The sequence below is a fragment of the Phacochoerus africanus genome, chromosome 2 (genome assembly GCF_016906955.1).
Source record: "Phacochoerus africanus isolate WHEZ1 chromosome 2, ROS_Pafr_v1, whole genome shotgun sequence".
Taxonomy (NCBI): Eukaryota; Metazoa; Chordata; class Mammalia; order Artiodactyla; family Suidae; genus Phacochoerus; species Phacochoerus africanus.
Genome location: NC_062545.1, coordinates 104777953 through 104801530, shown reverse-complemented (window position 1 = coordinate 104801530; position 23578 = coordinate 104777953). Strand labels below are relative to the sequence as shown.

Here is a 23578-nt window from a genome sequence, read left to right as displayed (position 1 = left end):
TCATGCTGTTAAAAATAATTGACTGAAAAAGTTTTAAATAGAGTATTTACAATAAAATACTTTGTAGAAAATCATTTGGACAAAGCAGAATTAAACAAAAACTTTTCACAGCATTTTATATCTTTAATAGGGGATTTATTTTCTCATCATTAAAAAAAATCATCGTTTAGAAAATTATCATGAGATAAGTATCCTCTGGGATAGACTTTGTGAAGAATGGTTCTAAGAAAGTGATAGAGTGATATAAGGATATGCTTAGAATTTCCAGAGTATTCTCTTATTCAACTTATTTACAGAATGCATTTAAATGACATAATATATTTATATTATTTAAAAATTGGTTATCAAAATTTTTTTACTGTCTTAATATCCTTCCCATTCATAATTTATCTATTCATTGTGTTTTCACTAAAAAAGATGGAAACTATTGACTTATTGGAACTTCAGAAAGGATCAATTTAGGATTAAGTTAGGAGCTCTGATCTCCATTGTGATGGAATATAAAACTGTGACTGGTGACCCAAATTATGTTTCCCAGAGTTACTCCAGAACAATCCTATGCATATATTTCTAGTTCCTTATTGTTAACTATAACAGTTGGCTTTATCAGTAGGTTTTAAAAAAATAATTCATAGGAGTTCCTGTCATGGCTCAGTGGTTAACGAATCTGACTAGGAACCATGAGGTTGTGGATTCGATCCCTGGCCTTGCTCAGTGGGTTAAGGATCCGGTGTTGCTGTGAGCTGTGATGTAGGTCGCAGATACAGCTCCGATCCAGAGTTGCTGTGGTTCTGGCGTAGGCCGACAGCTGTAGTTCCGATTCGACCCCTGGCCTGGGAACCTCTATACGCGGCGGGAGAGGCCCTAGAAATGGCAAAAAGACAAAAAATAATAAAAAATAAAAATACAGAAAAAAATCCTAAGTATGGAAATTTGGAACAGAAGTATTCTGAAAGCAGTATCAATAATGGGAAGAGAGGTGTTTCTTCCGAGTGAAAGTATAAGCCTATGTTCTTAACAATTATGGTTCCTTAAATCCTTTATTTCCCTTTAAAAGTGTTTCATTCTACTATTAAGATAAAATGAACAGGCAATCATAAATTTTTCCAAGAATTCTTTTCTTCACTCTTTTATAACATACACAAGGATACAGAAAGCAGAATGGTGGTTGCAAGGCCTGGAAGAAGGAGAAGGATGGGTAATATACAATGGAGACAGAGTTTCAGTGTGAGAAGACGAAAAGAGTTCTGGAGATGAATGCTTGTGATGATTAGATACAAATGTGAATTACTTATGCCAATAAACTGTATATTTTAAAAAGGTTAATTTTAGTCATTTATTTATTTACTTTTTAGGGCAGCACCTGCAGCATATGCAAGTTTCCAAGCTAGGGGTCAAATCAGAGCTGCAGCTGCCAGCCTACACACAGCCACAGCAATGTAGGATTAAGTTGCAAATGTGACCTACACCACATCTTGCAGCAATGTCTGATCCTTAACCCACTGAGAGAGGCCACGAGTCAAACCCACATCCTCATGGATACTGGTCAGGTTCATAACTTGAAAGCAATGAGGTCCTGCTACAAAGCACAGGGAACTTGTGTTGAAACATGATGGAAGATGATATGAGAAAGAGAGTGAATATATGCATAACTGGGTCACTCTGCTGTACAGAAGAACTGACAGAACATTGTAAACCAACTATAATAAAAAATTTAAAAAAGCAATTGTGCTGCCTTACAAAAAAATGATTAAAATGGCAAATTTTTCCTTATGCATATTTTATGACAATAATTATTAAGTATTTTTCAAAAAATTAAGTAGGATGGCAGATCTTTAAAAATGGGTTCTATCCAAATTACAGAGCAAGCACAGTTTTATTTTTGAGGGAGTTTCATAAATTATTATATGTTGCCTGATTTTAACACAATACAAAATTTTTATCTGGTCTATTCTACAAATTCTAGACAAAAAAACAAAAACGAGATGGTAAGAACGAACTATCAGGAAACATTCCCTTCCTTGTAACTGTGCTTATATCCTTACTCTCTTCTCCAAATGATCTCAATTATCTTTCCCTGGATATCATCACACACAAGCAATAGTCACAGAATGAATAAATGAAGGGATCAGCAACTAAAATAAAGATGAGATCTACATGCATTTGAACTGAACTCAAGACACTATTTTTAAGTAGATACGTTCTGTTCTGTATATTATGATTGAGTCAATATACCAGTGTGAGGATTGTAAATGCCAGTTTCTAATTTATCTTCACTTGGAGTCAATCATTTTAAGGTCTTCCATGTCTCTTCCTTTTCTATACTAAATTTATTGCAGAAACTCACCATTTTTGTGAGGAGAAAACTCAGAGCTCTGGCTCCATATAATTCAGTGGTCAAAGTGTATTTTATGAAGGACTTAGGATGATACAGAGAGAAACAAAAACAGTTTTTTTTCTTCCTCATGAGCTATCTACAACATAGAAGAGGGAAGTCAACATTTATAAGCATCATGGTAAGACAGTAGAAGTGGTTCCAGAATACCTGTGTGAATGGCATGGTTTCAGGGAAGATGTGATGGAGCAAAATGCAGTGGGTTTTTTTTTTTTTTTTTGCTTGTTTTTTGTTTTGTTTTGTTTTCCTTTTATAGCTGCACCCGCAGCACATGGAAGATAGAGGCTGAATCAGAGCTGCAGCAGTGACCTATGCCATAGCCAAGGCAATGCCAGGTCCTTAACCCACTGAGCAGGGCCAGGGATTGAAACTGAGTCCTCAAGGACACTATGTTGGATTCTTTTTCTTTTGGTTTTTAGGGCTGCACCCACAGCATTTGGAGGTTCCCAGGATAGGGGTCAAATTGGAGATACAGCTGCTGGCCTATGCCACAGCCACAGCAATGCAGGATCCAAGCTGTATCTGGACCTACACCACAGCTCAGGGCAATGCTAGATCCTTAACTCACTGAGCGAGGCCAGAGACCAAACCCATAACCTCATGGTTACTAGTCAGATTTGTTTCCGCTGCACCACAATGGGAATTCTCCTATGTTGGGTTTTTAACCCACTGAGCTACAACAGGAACTCCAGAAAGCAAGTGTCCTCTGGACAGCCAAGAGAAAACAGCCCTGACTTTAGAAAATAAAAAGACAAAACTTAAGACCTGCAAATTAACATCATAAATCACACTTGCCTTTTCATCTCTCCAGTTTCTCCCCTTCTCCTTATTTTCACAGTTATGCTCACAGTGGCTACCAAGTGAATATCCCAGTTGGGAGTCAAATGCAAATGAATCCCTCAGGATCCACTTGGCTGTCACATCTGTCAATAAGAGAATTATCAGTAGCCTAATAACTGAAAACAAAGACTCCAGTCAAAACCCTCCTTGTCCTACCACATCTTCAGAAGCACAGCCCTCTGAGGCTACCCAACAATACACCACTTAAGATTCTCTCTGTATTATTAAAATACTAATTGATTACTTTATTAAATTTAAAAAGATGTTAAAGCACCTGGGGCCAAAATGACTGGTTTGTTTTCTGAAGTTGGAAGTTGATCTTTTAATTCTCCATTTGGGCAGTTTCTGGGTAAAGAGAGTTTCACAACTGCTACAGTAATTTTCAAGTTATTTAAGCATGCTAAATTATGCTGACACATGGGGGAACAGGATGCTTTAAGATGCAGAAAGATAACCAGTCATATTTTCTACTGTTGCAGTGAGGGCACCAGACACACTACTGAACTGTGAGTGAATAACTGGGTATCCCCCTTTCAGGAGCTCAAAAAAATAATATCCACACAGATAAAGGATAGGAATTTCAACTTAAGAGATGTGTACAGTGATATAACAAGAGGAATCCAATATTCTCTGCTTAAAAATTCTAAACCTGCACAATGATCCATGACTATTGATATACGGGATCTTGTTTTTTTCTTATTTGGATTTAATATTTCATTCCTTGCAATCACCCCATAGTGCTCAGTTGATAAATACCTGGCCTTGTGAGTTAAAGTCTAGGACATTCGAATCAATATGCCTGTGCCATTTTCTCTAATTCTGCAAAGATAAAATGATTGAAAAAAGGCATAACAAGTGAAAATACAGTTGAGGATGTTTGGAGACACAGAGATGTTAGAGATGATCTCTATAATTCTCTCATTTTATCAATGAGGATAAAGCGTCAGCTTTGAAGAGTTACAGTTGATTAAATGTGGTTATATGAAAGCTGAATTTTCTTTCACCTGTTTCCTTTCTGCCCAGTGTGCTCCATGAAGGCAAAGACTGGATCATGTCAATAGCATTACATCTGCACACAGATACATACACACAAACACAATCGTAGAGTAGATACATAGTAAAGACATGGTAAATGTTACAAGAATAAATGATATTAAGTCACAGTGATTTTCCAAGATCTCAAAAAGCTACTAAAAGAATTTGAACACCTTGAATTTCAAGATTTTCTATATAGTCTGTGAACTGAACTTTGGCACTTGCCATCAGCCTCTATGTGGAATAAAACATGAGCCGCTGCAGCTACCAACTCGTGGCACCCCCTGCCTGTAGCTCAGGGTGGAGAGCAGGAGTGAGGCACTCTGTGCTCTGGGGAAACTGGAAAAATGGGCATTTGGATAGGTAGATATCTTCAGGAGAAGAATTTAGGAGCCCAATTCTTGCATCTCCTCCTATCTAGAAAACACTAAAATCCTTCATGATGATGCCTGCTCCTTGTGACTGGTAGTAATCTTCAGAAGATCAGCAACAAACTTTCTTAAAATGTGTGTATGCTGCATGCACCTCCCAGTCACCTTTATCAACTTCCGATGTTCCCCCTTTTCCTCCTTGGGTGGTATTTCAGCCTGGACTGTAGTTAAGGATAAATAATGTCTCCAAGGGTGGGAGCCAGTGAGTCCTGCAGGCTGTGAAAACTCAGGATACTGGCCCTGATAGCAGAGGTGCATATCAAAGGAATGATTTTAGTGAGCCCAGGCCTCTTTTGTCCTTGCTCCCTGCATTTTGTTGCAAAAACCCCTGTATATCCTAGCTCCTCACTCACAGCCTCAGAGCAATTGCTCAGCAATCTCTCTGCGATACTGTCTTCCAAATTTAAGTCCTAATTTTGCCCCAAATAAAACCTAACTCTTGGAGTTTCCATCGTTGCACAGCGGAAACGAATCCGACTAGGAACCATGAGGTTGCGGGTTCCATCCTTGACCTTGCTCAGTGGGTTCAAGATCCAGCGTTGCTATGAGCTGTGGTGTAAGTCACAGATGCAGCTTGGATCTGGTGTTGCTGTGGCTCTGGTGTAGGCCAGCAGCTACAGCTCTGATTAGACCCCTAGCCTGGGAACATCCATATGCTGTGGGTTTTTGTCCTCAAAAGACAAAAGACAAAAACAAACAAACAAACAAAAAAAACAAACTTAACTCTCAACTTTCAGGTTGTGTATTTTTTTCATCAAGTCTTATTCTCAGAATTTATGTATTAGAAATAGGAACACTCAAGTGCCAACTTATTAAGCTCTTTACATTCCACAAGCGTGTACTTTATATACCAGCCAACTAATTTAAGTTGTAATATTTCTTCAAATAATAATTGAATTTCAAAGTAATTTTCAAAGAAAATTATCCTTATAAAAAGTTTTCCTAACAAAATTCACATTGTAAAGTCTATACTATAAACCACTATTCTCTTTTCTTGTGAAGATATTATTTCTGGTTTAAAAAAAAATAGTGTAAAAAATAACCAACTCATCACAACTATTACCTAAAATGAATATCTATAGGTCAAGCCATTCCTTCAAAATGAAATTTGTGTTCACAGGCAGCCTGCAGAAAGAAAATCCAGCCTGATTTGTGATTATAGCTTTATAAAGGTAGTCTACTGTGCTGGATTTTCAAAAACAATATTGTATAAAAAATTATTTTATCTAAATGTATAAGGATCTCTCTGTTTGCATAGCCTGGAACATGATTTCTTGGTCCAATTGGCTTATTAGCAGCCATAACCATAACGCATATCTATAAATGGTCATTTTATACCTTGTAGTGACTTCTCACATCTATGTACAGAAATTCTAGTTATATGTGTGCAAACAAATTAACACTACCATATCTCCTCATTGAGTATTAATATATGATCAATTAAGTTCAATAATTTCAGATATGATGTAGAGTAAAATTTTAAAAAGATTTTTCCTTCTACATTGCATAAAAATCCCAAGTAAAATGAGTAACACAGAAGTCATAATTCTAATTCTAGTCTAAAAGAATACAGCACTTATTCAACCACAATGATTCTTTTTAAATATTTTTTTTTCTCCTTGAAATCCTAATCGTCAGGGGCAAGTATCAGCATATTCAAGAAACTTTGTTTCAAATAAAAGAAGAATATCGAAATAGAATGTTGTTATTGTCTTTCTCTACATCAGCATAGTGGGAATGATAAAATATTGTTTTGGTCACCCAGTTCTTTTCCTCTTGCTAACAATACAAGAAAAATAATTTATAATTCCTTAAAAATAGGAATAAGATAACAGAAGAAGGGAGAGATTAAGAAGCTTTCCAGAGCCTGGACCTACTGTATTCCTTGTGAAAAGCCAATGAATCAGTTACAATTTCTGGTAGTGCAACATTATAGAGATAACTCCAGGGGGACAGAAACAGGTATATTTATTTATATTTGGTTGCTGCAAACACTGCAGCCTCTAGAAGAAGATGGCTGGTGATATTTGTAAACAAATGTGTGTGTGTGTGTATTTAAAAAAGCAATTTTGCAATTCAGGTATTTCCTTACCAAGGAGGTAATACATTCATATTCAAATATAGTCAGGATCCGGGGTCATTCAATAATGCCTTATTCACATTTTAGAGGAAAACATTCATCCTTTACCAGAGTAGATTTTTAAGGGATATAACCATACACACACAAACTAGCTTATATCAATTTCTATGTTCTGTCCTGGAGGAAAGATATAAAGTGGGTGAAAACGCTAATAAAAGTCATTAAAACAAGAGAAACTATAATATGTTCTCTGAATCTCATTCATAAACAGCTTGCAGTAACTATAAATATCAACTTGACTTTGATTTGGCAATCTTTGAGTTTAAATAGCACAACCTCTAAACATTTAATGCTGTTGTAAATAACAGTATCATTTTAAGGGGGATGTTTATTTCTGGTTATTTTCTATTAGCTCATTTTTTCTCCCTAAATTCACTTCTTTTTCTCTCTTCTAATTTTAAATTCGTTTCATTTGCCCTTACCCCATACAGTGTTTAGAAATACAAGACAGTAACCATTTCAGAGATATTTCACTACCTCCAAAAGATACATTCACTTGACAGAAGTAAATCTGATCAAAATCACATAATATGGCTTCATCAGAGACTCCTGCAAAATATGGCAAGGAACTATATACACTGAGTGAAGTATTAGATACAGAAGCTAAGTTAGATCCATAGCACGTGCTACATTGTTACTTCCTCAGGATAAATCAATAAGGAAGGGATTAATATTCAAATGTTATGAATACAGAAACTGAGGTTTGTCAGTTGGAAACTTTCTTTCTTTTTTGTCTTTTTGCCTTTTCTAGGGCCGCACCCACGGCATACGGAGGGTCCCAGGCTAGGGGTCTAATCGGAGCTGTACCTGCCAAGCCTATGCCAGAACCACAGAAACGTGGGATCCAAGCCATATCTGTGACCCACACCACAGTTCACCGCAATGCCAGATCCTTAACCCACTGAGCGAGGCCAGGGATTGAACCCTCAACCTCATGGTTCCTAGTCGGATTTGTTAACCATTGAGCCACGATGGGAACTCCGGAAACTTTCCTAACATCATGCACAGTTATTAAAAGGGAAAGCTAGGATTAAAAACCAGAGTATGTGCTTCTCTAAGACACATATAATTTCCCTGTTGTCCACTAAAGCTTAGAGACCAGTTTGGCCAATCTCTTCACTGAGACCCAGGGATAGTTATATTCTTTCCCTGAGCACACACAACCGGATGATGACAGAGGCAAGCCAGATGAACCCTGTTTTTGCTTCACTCTAGGGCTCTGGCTTATTTCCAATGCTGAATAAGACACACTTGAAATAAGGACATACTTCTAGAAAACTGATCCTGGCATTAAACTCCTTATCTTCAACTATGCCTAGACTAATTCAAGCCCTTTTGAAAGTTCTATCAACTTTTCAGGTCAGGAAAACGCTAATAACAGGTTAACACTGCTTTATAAAAACAACTTTACTGGACCTGAAGAACAGCATTCAATGTCTACATTTATAAGGGAAGGACAGGGTTAATGATGAAATACTCAAGTCTAATTAAATCTACCAGGAAACCAATTCTCTCTCCTCTCTTGAAATTCTTGAAACTGCTTTTTTCATGCCCACCTTCAGTGGTTCCATCTAGCACATTATACCCATACAGGTAAGTATAGGTAAATAGATAAATTTGTTACCTGATTGAGTAGACTTTACTCATTATAACAATTATAAAATCAAGTGTACTAAAAGCAAATAAATCCTTCCTTTAATTAATTCAAGTATGGTAGACCATGTGGGACTCATGCCACTCACTGCTTTGTTTTGGAATATTTCCCCACATGGAACCCACCATTCACCTAACCCAGGGGGTGGTGGATTGATTAACACATGTACTGGTAATGAAGTCATAAACCTTTCCACAACTCACCCTTGAATTAACCACTTCCAGGGAGACGTTCTGAGGTGGGGCACTTGGCACTAAAAGAAATAAAATAAAATGAGATCATTATTGCTAAAGTCACAATAGAGAAACCCCAACCCTTTTTGAAAAGAGAAAGTGTGTTTTTTTCATGTACATAATGATAATTAGGTAGGTGATTCTGGGTGGCATTTCAAATTTTTTCCTAGAGAGAGGAAAAATAATTGCATTTGTTTATTTTTTCCTCACTTGGTAGGCCAGTTATCCATCTAGGGAGTACCCTCCACCCACCCAAATTGTTAGGCAACAGAGCGCCTGCCGTGATACTAAATGCTGCCATTTAATTACAGCTTTTTGGTGATAACCTTGCAGAAGAAACAATAAAAACACACAGGAGGTTTCCTAGGGTGGTTTTAAAGGGTTAAGATATTGCACATTTCAGGATCTGCATGGTTTTATGATGAAATATGTCATTCTAATGGTCACCCATGTTGCTTAATCCCTTTAATGCAATATTTATTATCTCTTAAAAAGTGAAAAGAAGAAATACATCCCCCCTTTTTTTTTTAGTGGCATGTAATTAAACCTGTGTCAGAGATGCAGGCAGGTTAGCAAATAACATCAGGTGAGTCAATTCTATTAACAAAGAAGCCATGTATTTTCTTTGTGGGTTTTCTAGGTATTTCATTTCTTTTACTTGCATTTTGATTGCTCCACTCCTTTGTGAATGGAGGGAGAACAAGTACTACTTACTTTCTTTATAATATTTGTAATGAATATTTACTATATCAAAAAGTGAATATTATTTCATATGAGTAATTCAAAGATAGGCATTCACTGAATAGCTGTTATGTGTTAAGTAGTACTCTTCTATATATCTTGGGTAAATTATAAAAAAAAATAAAAATCTCTGCCCCATAATAAGCATATAAGTAGAACTCAATAAATGCTTCATATAGATTAATCTGAGTATTACTTATCCTCATTTATGGAAAATTTATAAATTTAATAGAGAAGAAATGCTTTCAACATCCTTAAAAACTTAAGGGCCTTTTTTGTCATGCCCCCCCTCCCCCTTCTTTATCTTGAACTTGAACAACATCTATGTTTTTCTAGGGCATTTATATTTACCCTATATATATTTATGCCCTACTCTAATTTTACTGTCTGAAAGTAATCACTATGAAGGCATAATATATGTCTGATTAATCTTTTCATCCTCCAAACTGACACTCAGTTAATATTTACTGACAATAATTGAATGAACAGAAAAATCCTTACTTAACTATTAGCTCCTGGACTTTTCTGGACATGCTAAAAATTTTAATCACTTTTGATTTTGAACTTCTTATCTTAGTCCTTGTTAAAAGGTATTACCAATGGAACTTGTGATAAAATATTTACCAGAAGTTTGCATTTCATGAATTAGGTTAATAAGTATTCTTTCAAAAAATATTTTATTGTTCGGAGATAGACTTTATTATTTAATTTATTTTAGTTCTATTATGGTTTTCTTATCAAATATAGATTCTAACTCTCACAGGAACCAGAGGATTTGTTCTTTTGATGCTACATCCCCAATACTGCTGTGTGTCAAGTATATAGGATACACACAGCAAATATATGTTGAATGAATCAATAAATAGAAATATTTATGAGATTATAAGAAAATTTGTTCATACTTAGGGTTTTGCCCAATAAATTTGGAATATGCAAGTCTTGGATAAAGTTGTGTGTGTGGGGGGTCCCATTTAAACACCACCTAGATCAAGATATAGAACATGTTCAGCTAATCTTGAAACCTCATTAGTGTCTCTTCTTAGTCAATATCCTTCTGTCTATGTATTATGACCTCTAACTTGATAGATTAATTTGTTTTTAAGCTTGCTAAAAATGAAATCATAGTAGTTGTTTTTTTTCTCCCCAGGTTGGTTTCTTAGCTTATTAGTTTTTGTGTGTGTGTGTGTGTGTGTGTGTGAGATTCATTCATATTGCTGTATATAGCAATATTTTTTTCTGTTTCATTGCTCCATAGTGTTATATGACTATTCTAATTTATATTTACCATTCTATTGAGGAATGGCATTGGTATCAATTTCTAGTTTGGATTTATGAGAATAAAGCTGCTATGAAAATCTTATACTTGTCTTTTGGTAGATAACTATACCTCTTTCCTTCATTATATAACTAGGAGTGAAAATACTGATAGAAGTGGAACTCCCTAAGAGAGTTAAACATATGTTAAGTTTTAACAAACACAAAGTTTTCTGGAATTCCTGTATGGCACAGTGGGTTAAGAATCTGACTGCAGTGGCTAGGGTTGCTGCAGACCCAGGAACTTCCATATGCTAGGGGTGCAGTCATAAATTAAAAAAAAAAAATACAAAGATTTCTAAAGTGATTGTGTCAATTTACACTCATATTAATAATGTAGCAAATTTCCAGTTGCTCCAGAGTCTTACCAACATTCCATTTTTATCAATATTTTCCATTTGAGACATGTAGTAGGAACTTGATGTATTTATCTGCTTTTTCCGGAAGACTAGGAATGCTGATGATCTTTTCACACATTTAGTGGCTTTTGGATAACATTTTTTGTTAATTTCTTAAAGTATGCTTTTATTAACACATCAATTTATCTTCTAACTCATCTCTAAAATTTTCATTCTTTTATAGCTAACATTCCATTTTTAGATTACCAATATTAAAACATTAAGATCTTTATTTTTTCTAAAGCCAAAATAATCAGAACGGCTCTTTTGCATCTGCAACACTCACATCTACTCAGCTCTACAAATGCTACATTAATGAAACAAGATTTCCCTGAATTATCTTCACAGAGGGTTGTACATCCCAGTCCAGTGTCCAGGAAAGGAAAGAATATACAAGCTTTCATAAGATGTCTATCCATTTCCTTTCTCGAAAAAGAAAAAGTTAAAGATAAGCTGGAAATAACAGCAATTTGTGTAATCAGAAGAATGACAAAAAAAAAACTGATATTCTCACAATTAGGATGAATATAGAATATGCTCCAGATTCATATTATTCTGTAAAGTGACAAAAATTAAAATAGGTACAAAATGGAAAAAAATGCTATGTTCCAATTCTTATAATTGCACAAACTTCAGAAAAACATAATTCTTTAGAAGATTGGAAATAATAAGTATCTTAATATTAAATAATAAGTAGTTTCATGAACATGAAAACTATTTCTAGTTTATGTTTCACATAATATTGTAATATTTATACTTATATGTTACTAATCATATTATACCCACTTTTGACCAATTAAATAATATTATTTTGGTAACACTAACCAAATTTATGATGAGCGATTGAATTTTGGAGGAAAGAGAAGGTATCTTACATTTATCATAATTTTGTTCTAGCTATGTGCTAGTTGATGTGTAATCCTTAAATGCCATTTTAATAAAAGTTTATAAATGACATTTAACATTTCATTTTAGAAAGCCAAGAATATGTAAGAAAAAGAATAAATATATGTTCTTTTTTTAACTACCACCATTTGATACTTTTCTGTATTAGGAATTTAAAGTCATCAAGTCCCAAAGGTGGATTTATAACAATGGTTTGATGAGTTTTGTCTTTTTATGCAATATAAATTTTGCTTTTCATTGAGAGTACAGTGGCTATTCTTATTTTACATAGGAAAGAAAGTGGATAATTTTTTCTAGAGTATTTTTGGTTTTCAACTGCTATTCTCTCCTTATCACTATCAATTTCCATATTATTTACAAATAAATAGACACAATAGATAGGATTAGATGCTTAGTGGAAAATGGAATCCACATTTATCTATTGGCTCTTTTCTTTCTTTGTCTTATTTGACAAAACTTCATTGTTTCAAGAGGGGAAGTACCTAGATCATTGCTTTTCTTTTCAAAATGTCAAGTAATTTATCATTTACAATAGGTTTATTAAAGCCAGTCAAAGTTATTTGGTCTGGAAACTCCTCTTAATATGGTGGAACACGCTGGTTTAAATACATTGTGGTGAAGAATTCTGCAGTATAGATTAAATTCCCATATTTGTAAATGAATCACACATAGAGTCACTGAAATTCCTCCCCTGAGCAAGCGTGTGCTGTCTTGTACACATAATTTATGGACTGAAATAACTTATATATAACTACGAGCTTTTTTCTTGAGTGAACTGATGTGAAACATTTATTATGGAATAAGAGAAACTCAAGATATTTCCACATTGACTTCTTTACTTACTAGCGTATGTGACCTAGCCCTGATGCTTACTAGCTTCTAGCTTTTGTGGCCTCTGTCTTAGTTTTGTCATCTGTCAAGCACAGAAAAATACAATGTTGTGAAGTATACAGAACAGGGCTTTATACTAGTCAGTATTAAATAAATACTAGTGATAACAGTAAGAAGCACATTCCTATAGTTAAGTTTGCCTATGAAATGTGGTCCCTCTGCTTTTGGACACAGGGCAAGCTGGCATGGACAGTAATAACTGTTACCATTTATTCATAAAGTCAGTGAATGGCCTATTCATGTCAACTAGTTCAAGAGACGGTGTTTAGGAACAAACAGGCAAAACTACTTACATTTTACACTAAATATCAGGCTGCCTAGATTGATGCTCTACTATCACAATGGTGTGAAGAAGTAGAGGATAGTAAACCAATGATACTCTAGGTGGAGGAATTTGAACAAAAAGTAATGTTTCTTTCCAGAAAAACAATTAAAGCAGAGCTCAATGAGAGATGACAGCTCATCAGGATAAAATCTTTATAAGCATCTCTGCATAAAGGGATACCTTGGAGATAATTAATTCAGAAAGAAGTTATTTGCATTTCATTTTTGTTTTTATTCAGTTTTTCTATGGCCCTGATATACATTTTTATGATAAGAATTTCTCTCGCCTTAAAAGAAATATGATGCTCTTTAACATACCCACATGTTTAGACACAATCTTATGTTAAACTAGTCACACAAATAGGAAGTCTTAAATATGAGTCTATACTTACAAACATTTGTGCAGGTTTGGCTGAACTGTCTGATTAATTTCAAAAAATGTTTACTGAGTTAGGAGGGATACAGAGATAAATATAATGTCATCCTTCGCAATTAAGGAAATTTTAGTACAATGAGAAAGAGAGACATTTAAATATATACCATGCTCCTGTTTCAGAAGCTTGTATGGTCTAGCCATTTGATTTTCACAATATCTCCCTTTTAGAACATGCAGAAGGTCAAAGAGAAGAGGACTTTATGACTTACAACTGGGAAGCAGGTAGCTATTAATTATAATTAAAGTCATCTATATGTGACCTAAGCGTGGACAGCTTCAGTAGAGAGGAAAGGACATCAGATTGAAGTAAAAGAGATCAGTTGATTGTAAAGCTGAATGCAGACGAGGTTGGCATATCCAATCCTAGGGACTTCTGAAGTTCATGCTTTCTCTACCAAATGCATCTGAGAGAGGGAAGTTGGGGTCCCTTGCACAGTGACGTGTGTTGGATTAGGGTCATGAAATCCTTTTAGTTAATGATAGGCATTTTCTAAATCCTAAATGTTGCAATACTTTTAAATAATGATTCTTGGATTAATGAGTAATCATCTATCTTTCTCACTTAGGACATTTGAAACCAAAGTAGAGAATAAGGTCACAGCATTACAGTTCAGAGTGTGAATGAAATCTACATAAATTATGTAAAATATTCATTTTCATTTGTTTTCCTTTTATTTTTATAATTATAAGTTGTGAAGTAATTTATTCCGCCAATACATAGTCCGTTCTGTCTTCAGTAACAGAATCAGATGGATGGGCTTAAGAATTACATTAAAAATGAAACCAAAGTGGTATCCCACGTAAACTACTTTTTACATTGAAATTGCAAATGAACATTACTCCTGTGTCTTCTCTGCCCTGTCCTTAATAACACGCCTGCCCTTCCTCATTTCACTTTTATGAAATATCCATCCAGATATTTTCCCAGATTAAAGAATAGTGGATAGGCCAAGGAATTACAAACTAAAGTCATTTTTTTTCTGAAATTCAAAAGATCAATAATTTATAGAATTACATACACCAACATGGAAACTGTTGCTGAAAGGAAATAGCTTGCTGCCTTGTTAATATTCATAGAGGTCACATCTCTGCATTTCTGCACCTGCCTGAATTGTCACTGGCCCCATATCTTATGCTTTGCTATGCTTTTATTTTCACTTTTCATTAAACTTCCCAATATTTCATTTTCATTCATTTCTTAGATCTCTAGTTTTCTCTGATACTGCTTTGTCAAATTCATCCTCTTCCGTATGATCTCTTCCTCTTTTTTATGGCATTTAAAAAAATAAGTCTAATCTCTCCTTTGTTAGGCAAGATACAACTAAAAGTATAAATTTTCAAACATATTCAGTTTCAATACTTTCAATGTTGGATTATTTGGCCTAAATTTTCAAGACTTATTTTCAAATTAAGAGGTATATCTAGGAGAGAGTTCCCCTTGTGGCTCAGTGGGTTATGAACCCGACAAGTATCCATGAAGATGCAGGTCTGATCCAAGGCCTTGCTCAGTGGGTTAAGGATCCAGCTTGAGCTGTGATGGAGGTCACAGATGCAGCTCAGATCGCGTGTTGCTGTGGCTATGGCATAGGCCGACAGCTGCAGCTCTGCTTAGATCCCTAGCCTGGGAACTTCCATATGCCCCAGGTTCACACTCCCCCCCCCCCCCCCGAAAAAAAGAGTTATATGTTGGAGAACTGTCCATCATTTACACTTCTAATCACCTACCATCAGTTAGAAGGAGAACAAAAAGATACTGATGTAAGTGAGTCCCCACACCTGCACAAAGGTGTTTGTATTTATAGGAATAACAAAACACACAAAAAATTATCTTGAGCTCTTAGTCAGTAATCACACTTTGAGAATGACTAATTAGAACATCCTGACTCAGAATGTATATCTTTTCAAAGTTTAAATTTGACTGTACTAGATAGTTTGAATGAATTAGCAAAATTTCTAGTTTAGGCTAGTATATTTCATAGTTTTAGTTAGAAAACTCTGACCATGGAATTTATGGCATACATACAGTATTACTTCACTATTATAACAAAAAGGTGAGTCAAATTTCACCGTTTATAACTTACCATCAGAAAGTGTAACCACTGTTATATCTTCACTGGAGACTCCAGGCCCATAGCGATTATAAGCCAGGAATCGAAGACTGTATTCCGTGAATTTTTTCAAGCCTTCCAGTTTATAAGAGAGTCCATCAACCTCTATGTTCTGGAGACATAAAACACCAAAAGTGTTATTCAGGAGGCACATTAAAGCAGAAATGGCAGCCATTCTGTGCAATCAGTGAATTGGATATGAGACTCTTACTCACAAAACTACCCTCTAGTCTTATTATGAGTTGTTGTAAAACCGAAATTGTGATCCACACTCCCCCACTAAAACCAAAACCACTCTGTAGACTCCTAGTTAAAATAGCACTGTGTTATTTTTATAGTCATTAAGCTCCAATTTGTTCAACATCACCCAATACATTGAAGGCTGTGTGGTGTTAACACCCACACCAAAACCCCGACAAGAAGGTGGCAGCTTGTAAATCCATGGGAACAGAGAGCTGCTCCTTTACCCTGAATGGAATAATTTACAAGAAACAATAGATTTCTTCCTCCTCTCGCTGAAATATACCCAGGATGCTTGAAACTGACAGATAACTTTGCTACCATGGCTATCTCTCACAATGCTGTGAGCTGAAGTTGGAAATGCTGTCAGCACTTCACAGCTATGGAAATGAGTTCCTGGAGGTGAAGGCCACTGAAAAATCAGTGCCAGTTCACTCTAGAAGAGCCATTATTTAGCTCTCCATGATGATTCTCACACTTAATATCTATCCAGGGTAACACTAATTTTTAAAATTTATTTGAATGGATTTGGGAGTTCCTGGTGTGGCTGAGTAGGTTAAGAATCGAACATAGTGCCCCTGAGGATGTGGGTTCGATCCCTGGCTATGCTTAGTGGGTTAAGGATCCAGCATAGAGAGCAAGCTGCAGCATAGGCTGCAGATGTGGCTCAGATCCAGCATTTCTGTGGCAGCTGCAGCTCTAAATCAACCCCTAGTCTAGGAACTTCCAGGTGTGGCCATAAATTAAATAATTAATTAAATGGATTTGTGCAATTCATTATTAGAGAACTAAAATATGTAGAAAAAAGGATAGACTAGAACAGTGAAAATAGCTAAATAGGAGTATGGGAACAGTAAATAAAAAAAAAACAATTAGAGTAAATGAATACATAGGAGAAGTTCTCGGTAATTATCATGAGGGAAAAAAATTCTGAATAGAATTTTTTTTTTGATGAAAAATATCTATCGTGCAGTTTATGTGGAAACATGCTTGGCAAACTTCACAACATATTGTAAGAATTTCACTCTCCTAAGGTCACATCCAGGTCTTTCTTATTTATACACTTATCTGTCTATCTTTTTCTACATGAAGCTGAGAATCTGAAAGTAAACATCTCCATAGTAATATGCAAATCACAAAATAGAATGGCCAAGTTTCATGTGTCTCCCTAAAGACTCATGTATTGTAACTTAATCTGAAAATATAATTTTCCTGTTTTCAAATGTATGTGTTCACCACAGATTAGAGGCAAAATTGAAGAAAGAAAAAGGTAGTCCTCTGGAATAAGGTATACTGCAAACAATGAGAAGCGTCTGGTGACAGGCCCATGGTGAGGAGAAGATAGAAATAATATCAAACATATGGATGGAAAGAAGAATGAAAAAAGCAATTTGATTGAGGTCATTGAATACAGGGTTGATCATCCCTTAGGATAAGGACTGAAAATCAAATATTTTCTGGCACCAGCTGGGCTCATTCAAAGGTGCTTACACTGGCTCAGGCCACTAGATGCTCAAACAAAATCAGCATCCTTTATATTGACTTCATCTCACTGCCCATTTGCCTCTCTTACCACCAGCATTCAATTCAATTGCTTAACAGTTTAACTGATGAGTGCTTTAAAACTGATCAGCCATCCACTTAAAGTGCTGGATACAGGACTATATCAAGAGCATGTAGATCTCACAATTTCTCCAGTCATAGCATCGTCAAATAGGTGGCAGGAGTGGGGTCCATTATCTTGCCTACCTGTTCCTTCCCCGTGGACACTTCAGTGCAGAACAATCTGTAACCTTGGACTGGACCATTTGCATAGGCAGGGGGTTCCCAGGTAATAAGAATTGAGGTAGGTGAGGTAGATACAGCTTGCAGGTTCTCTACTGGTCCTGGAACTTGCACTGTTTACAAGAGAAAATGATTAGTCCAAGAAGGTTCTCTTTCTCAAAACAAACAGAATATCTTTCACAGTTCAAGGAAATTATAGCAGCATGTGCTACTTTTAGAACTGTATGGAATAAGCATGTCAAAACATAGAATATGCATAGAAAGTAATGAAGTTTTAGGATCATTCATTTTTAAAATTCAGAAGAGGATTTACATTAATCTAAAATACTTATTTCATTTTTATAGTTGAGGAAACTAGTCAAGGAGTATAAGCGACTAGGGTAATGGCAGAAGAGTGGGGATCTGAATCTAAATTCTCAGTATGGAAAAATTTTCACTTTTCCAGCATGGTTTTGCCTGTGTACTGCTAATAACTGCAGAAAGAAAAGAGAAAATGTAATTAGAATACTTGTAGATCATAGTCCTACTTATAATTTAAATAGGCAGCACAGTTATGGGTAATTTACCACATTGTCGTTATTTAGTTATCATCTTAAAATCTTGCCCAATCGGGTCCTTTAAATTAATTTTAGGATTTAATTTTCAATTTTACTTTATTTTCTCTCATAACTATTACTACAGTTCATCAAGGAGAAACTTGTTCATTAAAGGAAATAGATAGATACAGGTCCACAATCATTTAACCAAAACATTTACGTCTGGCTGTGTTTCTATATCCAGAAATTTCTAGATTTTAGAAAGTTAACACTGTGCATATTAACAGTTAACACTGTTAATACCCTGAGTGAGGTCCATGGTAGTACCCTGCTATTAAATCATATATCTGCAGCAAACATGTAACATTCACAACAAACAGGATTATTAAATACGATACATAGGGAGTTCCCTTCGTGGCCCAGGGGTTAACGAATCTGATTAGCATCCACAAGGACGCAGGTTTGATTCCTGGCCTCATTCAGGGGGTTGAGGATCCCACATTGCTGTGAGCTGCGGTGTAGGTCACAGATGTGGCTCAGATCCCACGTTGCTATGGTGTAGGGTGGCAGCTGCAGCTCTGATTTGACCCCTAGCCTGGGAACCTCCATATGCCACAGGTGCAGCCCTAAAAAGCAAAAAAAAAAAAAAAAGGACTATACATAGCCCAACATAAAGTCAAGTCAGGTTAGGACGTGAATTAAGAAAATCCTTCCGATTTTAGTATTTCAAAATTTTGAATTTGTGCATAATTTTTTACTTGTGTACATAGATCTGAGTATAAACATACAATTTGTAAATGGTAAATGCAAGAGTTATGTTATTGTAATCTAAAATAAATAGTCTCACTACTGAAAGCATAACAACTTCAACGTGGTGAATATTTCACCCAGCCTTAGATACCACTTAGTTGTGGACAGATACATATTTTAGATCTCTAATTCAACTCTTGCAAGTTTGAATTTCCAAAGCACGTGAAAACCTGGCTGATACATATCTGATGATATCCTTAGATAGGCATGGAACCTTTATCTCTGAGTCATTTCCAGAATTTTTCCCTTGGAATTCAGCTCCTTGAGCTCAAAAATTTTTCGGAAAAAAGTATTCACATCAGAAACTCATTTTTTTATGTCACCTTCACATATTTTCCCACCAGTCTCCACACCCTGAGAATCCTTATTCTTGGCAATTGCATTCTTTTCACCTAAACAAGTGATTATTAATAATTCCTTAAAAACATATTTGAAAATCATTTTAACGCTACAGAAAATGTTAAGGATGACAGGAATACACAGAATACCCATTTTCCTTTGTCCAGATTTACCCATTAATAACATTTTGCTCTATAAACTTTATCAATCTCTCTCTCTCAGTATCTATCTATGGAACCACCCATCCATCCATCCATCTATCCAGATTAATAAGGGCTATTTACCTCTAAACTCTTTAGTGCATATTTCTTAAGAATTAATGTATGTACAAATAATTTAGTTACCATCTTCAGTGCATTTGATATTCATACAATATTTTATCTATTTGTCATCCGTATTCAAATTGTGTCAACTATTCAATATTATCATTTTATGTGGCATTTTCATCTCTAATTGAGGATCCAGTTTAGGATCAAGTTTGAATTTTGTTACCATATCCCTTTAGTCTGCTTTATACTGGAACTTTTCCAAAGCCTTTCTCTATCTTTTAGGCTATGTATAGTAGGAAGAATACAGTCCTTTTTTATTAATGGAATGTTTTTCCTTTTGGATCTGTCTTTGTTTCTTTGTATTAAATTTAAGTTATAATTCCAGACTGAAACAAGATGTAAGTGACGTCTGTCTTTCTCAGGGCATCACATCCACACCCTCAATTATGTTAATGATGAGCACCAGGTCGAGGTACTATCATATTTCTCCATTGTAGAGTTAATTGGTCTCCTGCATCCCCACCTACCCCTAGCCTCCTGCTCCACCATTTACAACGAATAAACAATCGGTACGGAGACCTTATATTGGGACCATGTAAATATCATGTTCTTTATCAGTTCCCCTAGCATTAACATCTGTTAATGTTTCTTGATGGAATTGATTTTTATCAGGGTGGTTAAAAAAATAGTGATTTTTTTCTATTCAAGCACTCTTGCATTAACCATTTGGTACTTAGCATTCTTTTATAAGCAAGGACCCATGTTTATACTTATATATCTATTATCACTATGAGCACATGGATTTCTATTTTTATGGTATATCATTAATCATTATTCTTAATTATTTTGGTGTTCAAATTTCTCCATATTTGGTCAAAAAGGCCCTCTTTAAGCTGTTTCCTCTGTCTTTATGACACGTGCCATCATTTTTTTGAAACACTTTCTTTCTGGCATTACGTATTCCAGACTCATCTCAATCCCACCTCAGTTCTGTAATCGAACATTTCTCCAAAGATTTCTGGTTCCTTTTAGTAGGGAGTAAATGGCATTTGAGACAAAGATCTGGATGTTAGATGTGTTTATTGCTACTTGGATATCTTTGCATCTAGATCCGTTGGGTGAACAAGAAACACATGAATGCATATGTATGAATAAATGCAAAAACATTTAGGAACATACAATAGACTTGCTCGATGCAAGGTTGCCTCAAGGCTTTAATTTACTAAAAACCACAATATCTGCAAAGGTGAAACAGCAAAGTGCAATAAAAAGAGGTATGCCTACATTGAGATAGAAAGACAGAGGGATAGAGATATAGAGATAATGATCCATACCAGGATAATCATTCTGTCTGCACACAGAATATTCTTTTCCACAACATTCCTGACTAATGTCAAGAATTTGTGTTTTAAGGAAGCAGACTGACACCCCCCACCCCCAAGAAAACTGCTGACCTCAAGCACATGGACCCTAGACTAGTTGAAAATCAAAAGGTTTATGATGCAAAACTTCACCTTGATGCCAACCAATTCAAGAATTGTGCAAGAGTTGATCACCCTGTGGTCCTCTCCCTCACACTGTCTTTAAAACCCCTTCCCTGAAAGCCATCAGAGAGTCTGGGACTTTTAAGCATGAGCTGTCTGTCCATTCTCCTTGCTTGGCACTCTGCAATAAATACAGTACTTTCCATTACCACAACCAAGTTCCAGTAACTTGGCATTTCCATATTGGGATGAGTAGACCCAAGCTTGATTTGGTAACAACTTAAGCTATTAAATGAATGCTCTTCTTCACAATAGTGCTATCAATAAATTCCTAAGTTCCCTAATATTTTCCTTCTGAATTATGGCTCTAACATTGGCCTATGGATAAGATCTTGTGTTTTATGTAGATTGTGGAAATAAATATGTGTGTGTACGTGTGTGTGTGTGTATATATATATATATATATATATATATATATATATATTTACTTGTCTACTTATGTACTTGTTTATTTATAAACCTATAGACTTTTAAATTTATACTTAATAAATTTATATTTAATATAGATTTTTAAATTTATATTCAAACACAACTCATATACGTTGTGGTTCATTATATGGGTATTAGAAAGAGAGAGAAAACGGGAGATTCAAAGATGTTCAAAATGGGAATTAGATGAGAAATCAATACGGTTAACAGCTTCGTTCTTCCATTTCATTACATTTCAGCATGTCAGTCAAGAACCTTAATGGGCTTAACTGCTCATCATTTCCAAGATGTCTTTGAAAATCCCCACTGATCCCCTCAGTTGGACAATAATTTTGTGGCAAACTGCATCTAATTTCTCTCCATCTCTATTCGAGTTACCTCTTTCCTCAAAGAATGGAAAGATTTCAGAACAGACGCATAATCTATGCAAATAACTCATCAATCAATGTCAACGTAACCGACTACTTTTTTAAATTTCAATATTGCATTACAGCAGAAATTCATTATAACACCTGTACCTAAGAACAAATTAAATACTTATGATAGAGTAAATGAGATATTTTACATGTCAGTATTTGCACTGGGAACAGTAATTTCTGACTATATATATATAAATTTATAGTGTAACGGGATACTTTATAAGGAGATCTTATTGCATATTACTCAAAAAAAGGCATGTAAAAGTTGGCTGAATCTTTAATAAAATAATTTATCATAATCATACTGTTGATAGGATGTATGTGAGGGGGAAAATCACAGTTTAATGAGCTACAATGATTAAGATGAAAGTCAGCAGGTATGATTTCTTACACCTACTCATCACAGAGACTGGTTATTGTCATCAAGGATCGAGGTGCCCACAGATTCCTTAAAATTTTATGCATATTTTTAAGAATGTAATATGTACAATTTTTGAGGTACAGGGCCCATAATTTCTATCAGCAGGGCCTGTAATTCCTTGGCTGGCAGATCCCAACAGATTAGATAATATCCCTGGTTTCTTTTAGTTCTGAAAGTCAGTGATCTTTTATCATTAAATCATTTGTAGTGATTGTTAATTACTTTATGATGGGAAATACGATGATAATTTTACTTTAAATAGACATCTTCACTTTTAATAAAATCTACTCTTTCAGAAACTGAAACATTTGTAAATAAACTTTCCTATTTCATTTTCCAAATCATGGATAAATAAATCAAAGGCATTTGAGTTTATCTAGTTTCCTTCACCAAATGTTTTGGGTTTTCCAAATGTTAGGGCTTCTGTTGATCAAGAAGTCAACAGCACATACGAATCAACACCCTACTCTATTTTCCTTCCCCTTCTCTTACTCTGTGCCTATACTAATACCTATTTGTCTACTTTCCTGACTTCTCTGTACTGTAAGTAACTTGATATTTGTATTAAGCAGACTAAAGTCTAACTCATGATTTATCAAATTGATGGTCCTAAAAATATCTTAGGAGTTTAAATAACCTCTTCCAAATACGAATGTGAATATTAGCTTTTCAAAGAAAAAGCTTTAGAAGGATCAAGACCTGCCTCTGTCACCATAACCCTGAATGAGGCTGATGTCTTTTTACCATTATACTGATGTTTCCAGCTGGTAGTTCGAAAAGAAGACAAATGTAAGTGCCATAGAATATGTAGTTGAACATTTGAATATTTAAAGTCTTTTCAAAATGACTGTGTAGTACAATGTTCCTAAATCATTAAACAACCACCAAATCTTTTTTTTAGAACTCAAGTAACAGTGCATTTGTTAAACAAAAAACAAAA

General features: G+C 35.2%; 1 protein-coding gene across 1 annotated transcript in view; it reads right to left on the bottom strand.

Moving 5' to 3' along the window:
- The window catches only part of DCC (DCC netrin 1 receptor), a 1209032-nt gene that overhangs the window by 333498 nt on the left and 851956 nt on the right, over positions 1-23578 (bottom strand). Inside the window, exons 10-12 of the mRNA XM_047769428.1 lie at positions 17836-17984; positions 15820-15958; positions 8699-8748 (exon numbers count right to left, since the gene is read on the bottom strand). Of these exons, the coding sequence (XP_047625384.1) occupies positions 8699-8748; positions 15820-15958; positions 17836-17984 (338 nt within the window). The remainder of the gene's footprint in view (positions 1-8698; positions 8749-15819; positions 15959-17835; positions 17985-23578) is intronic.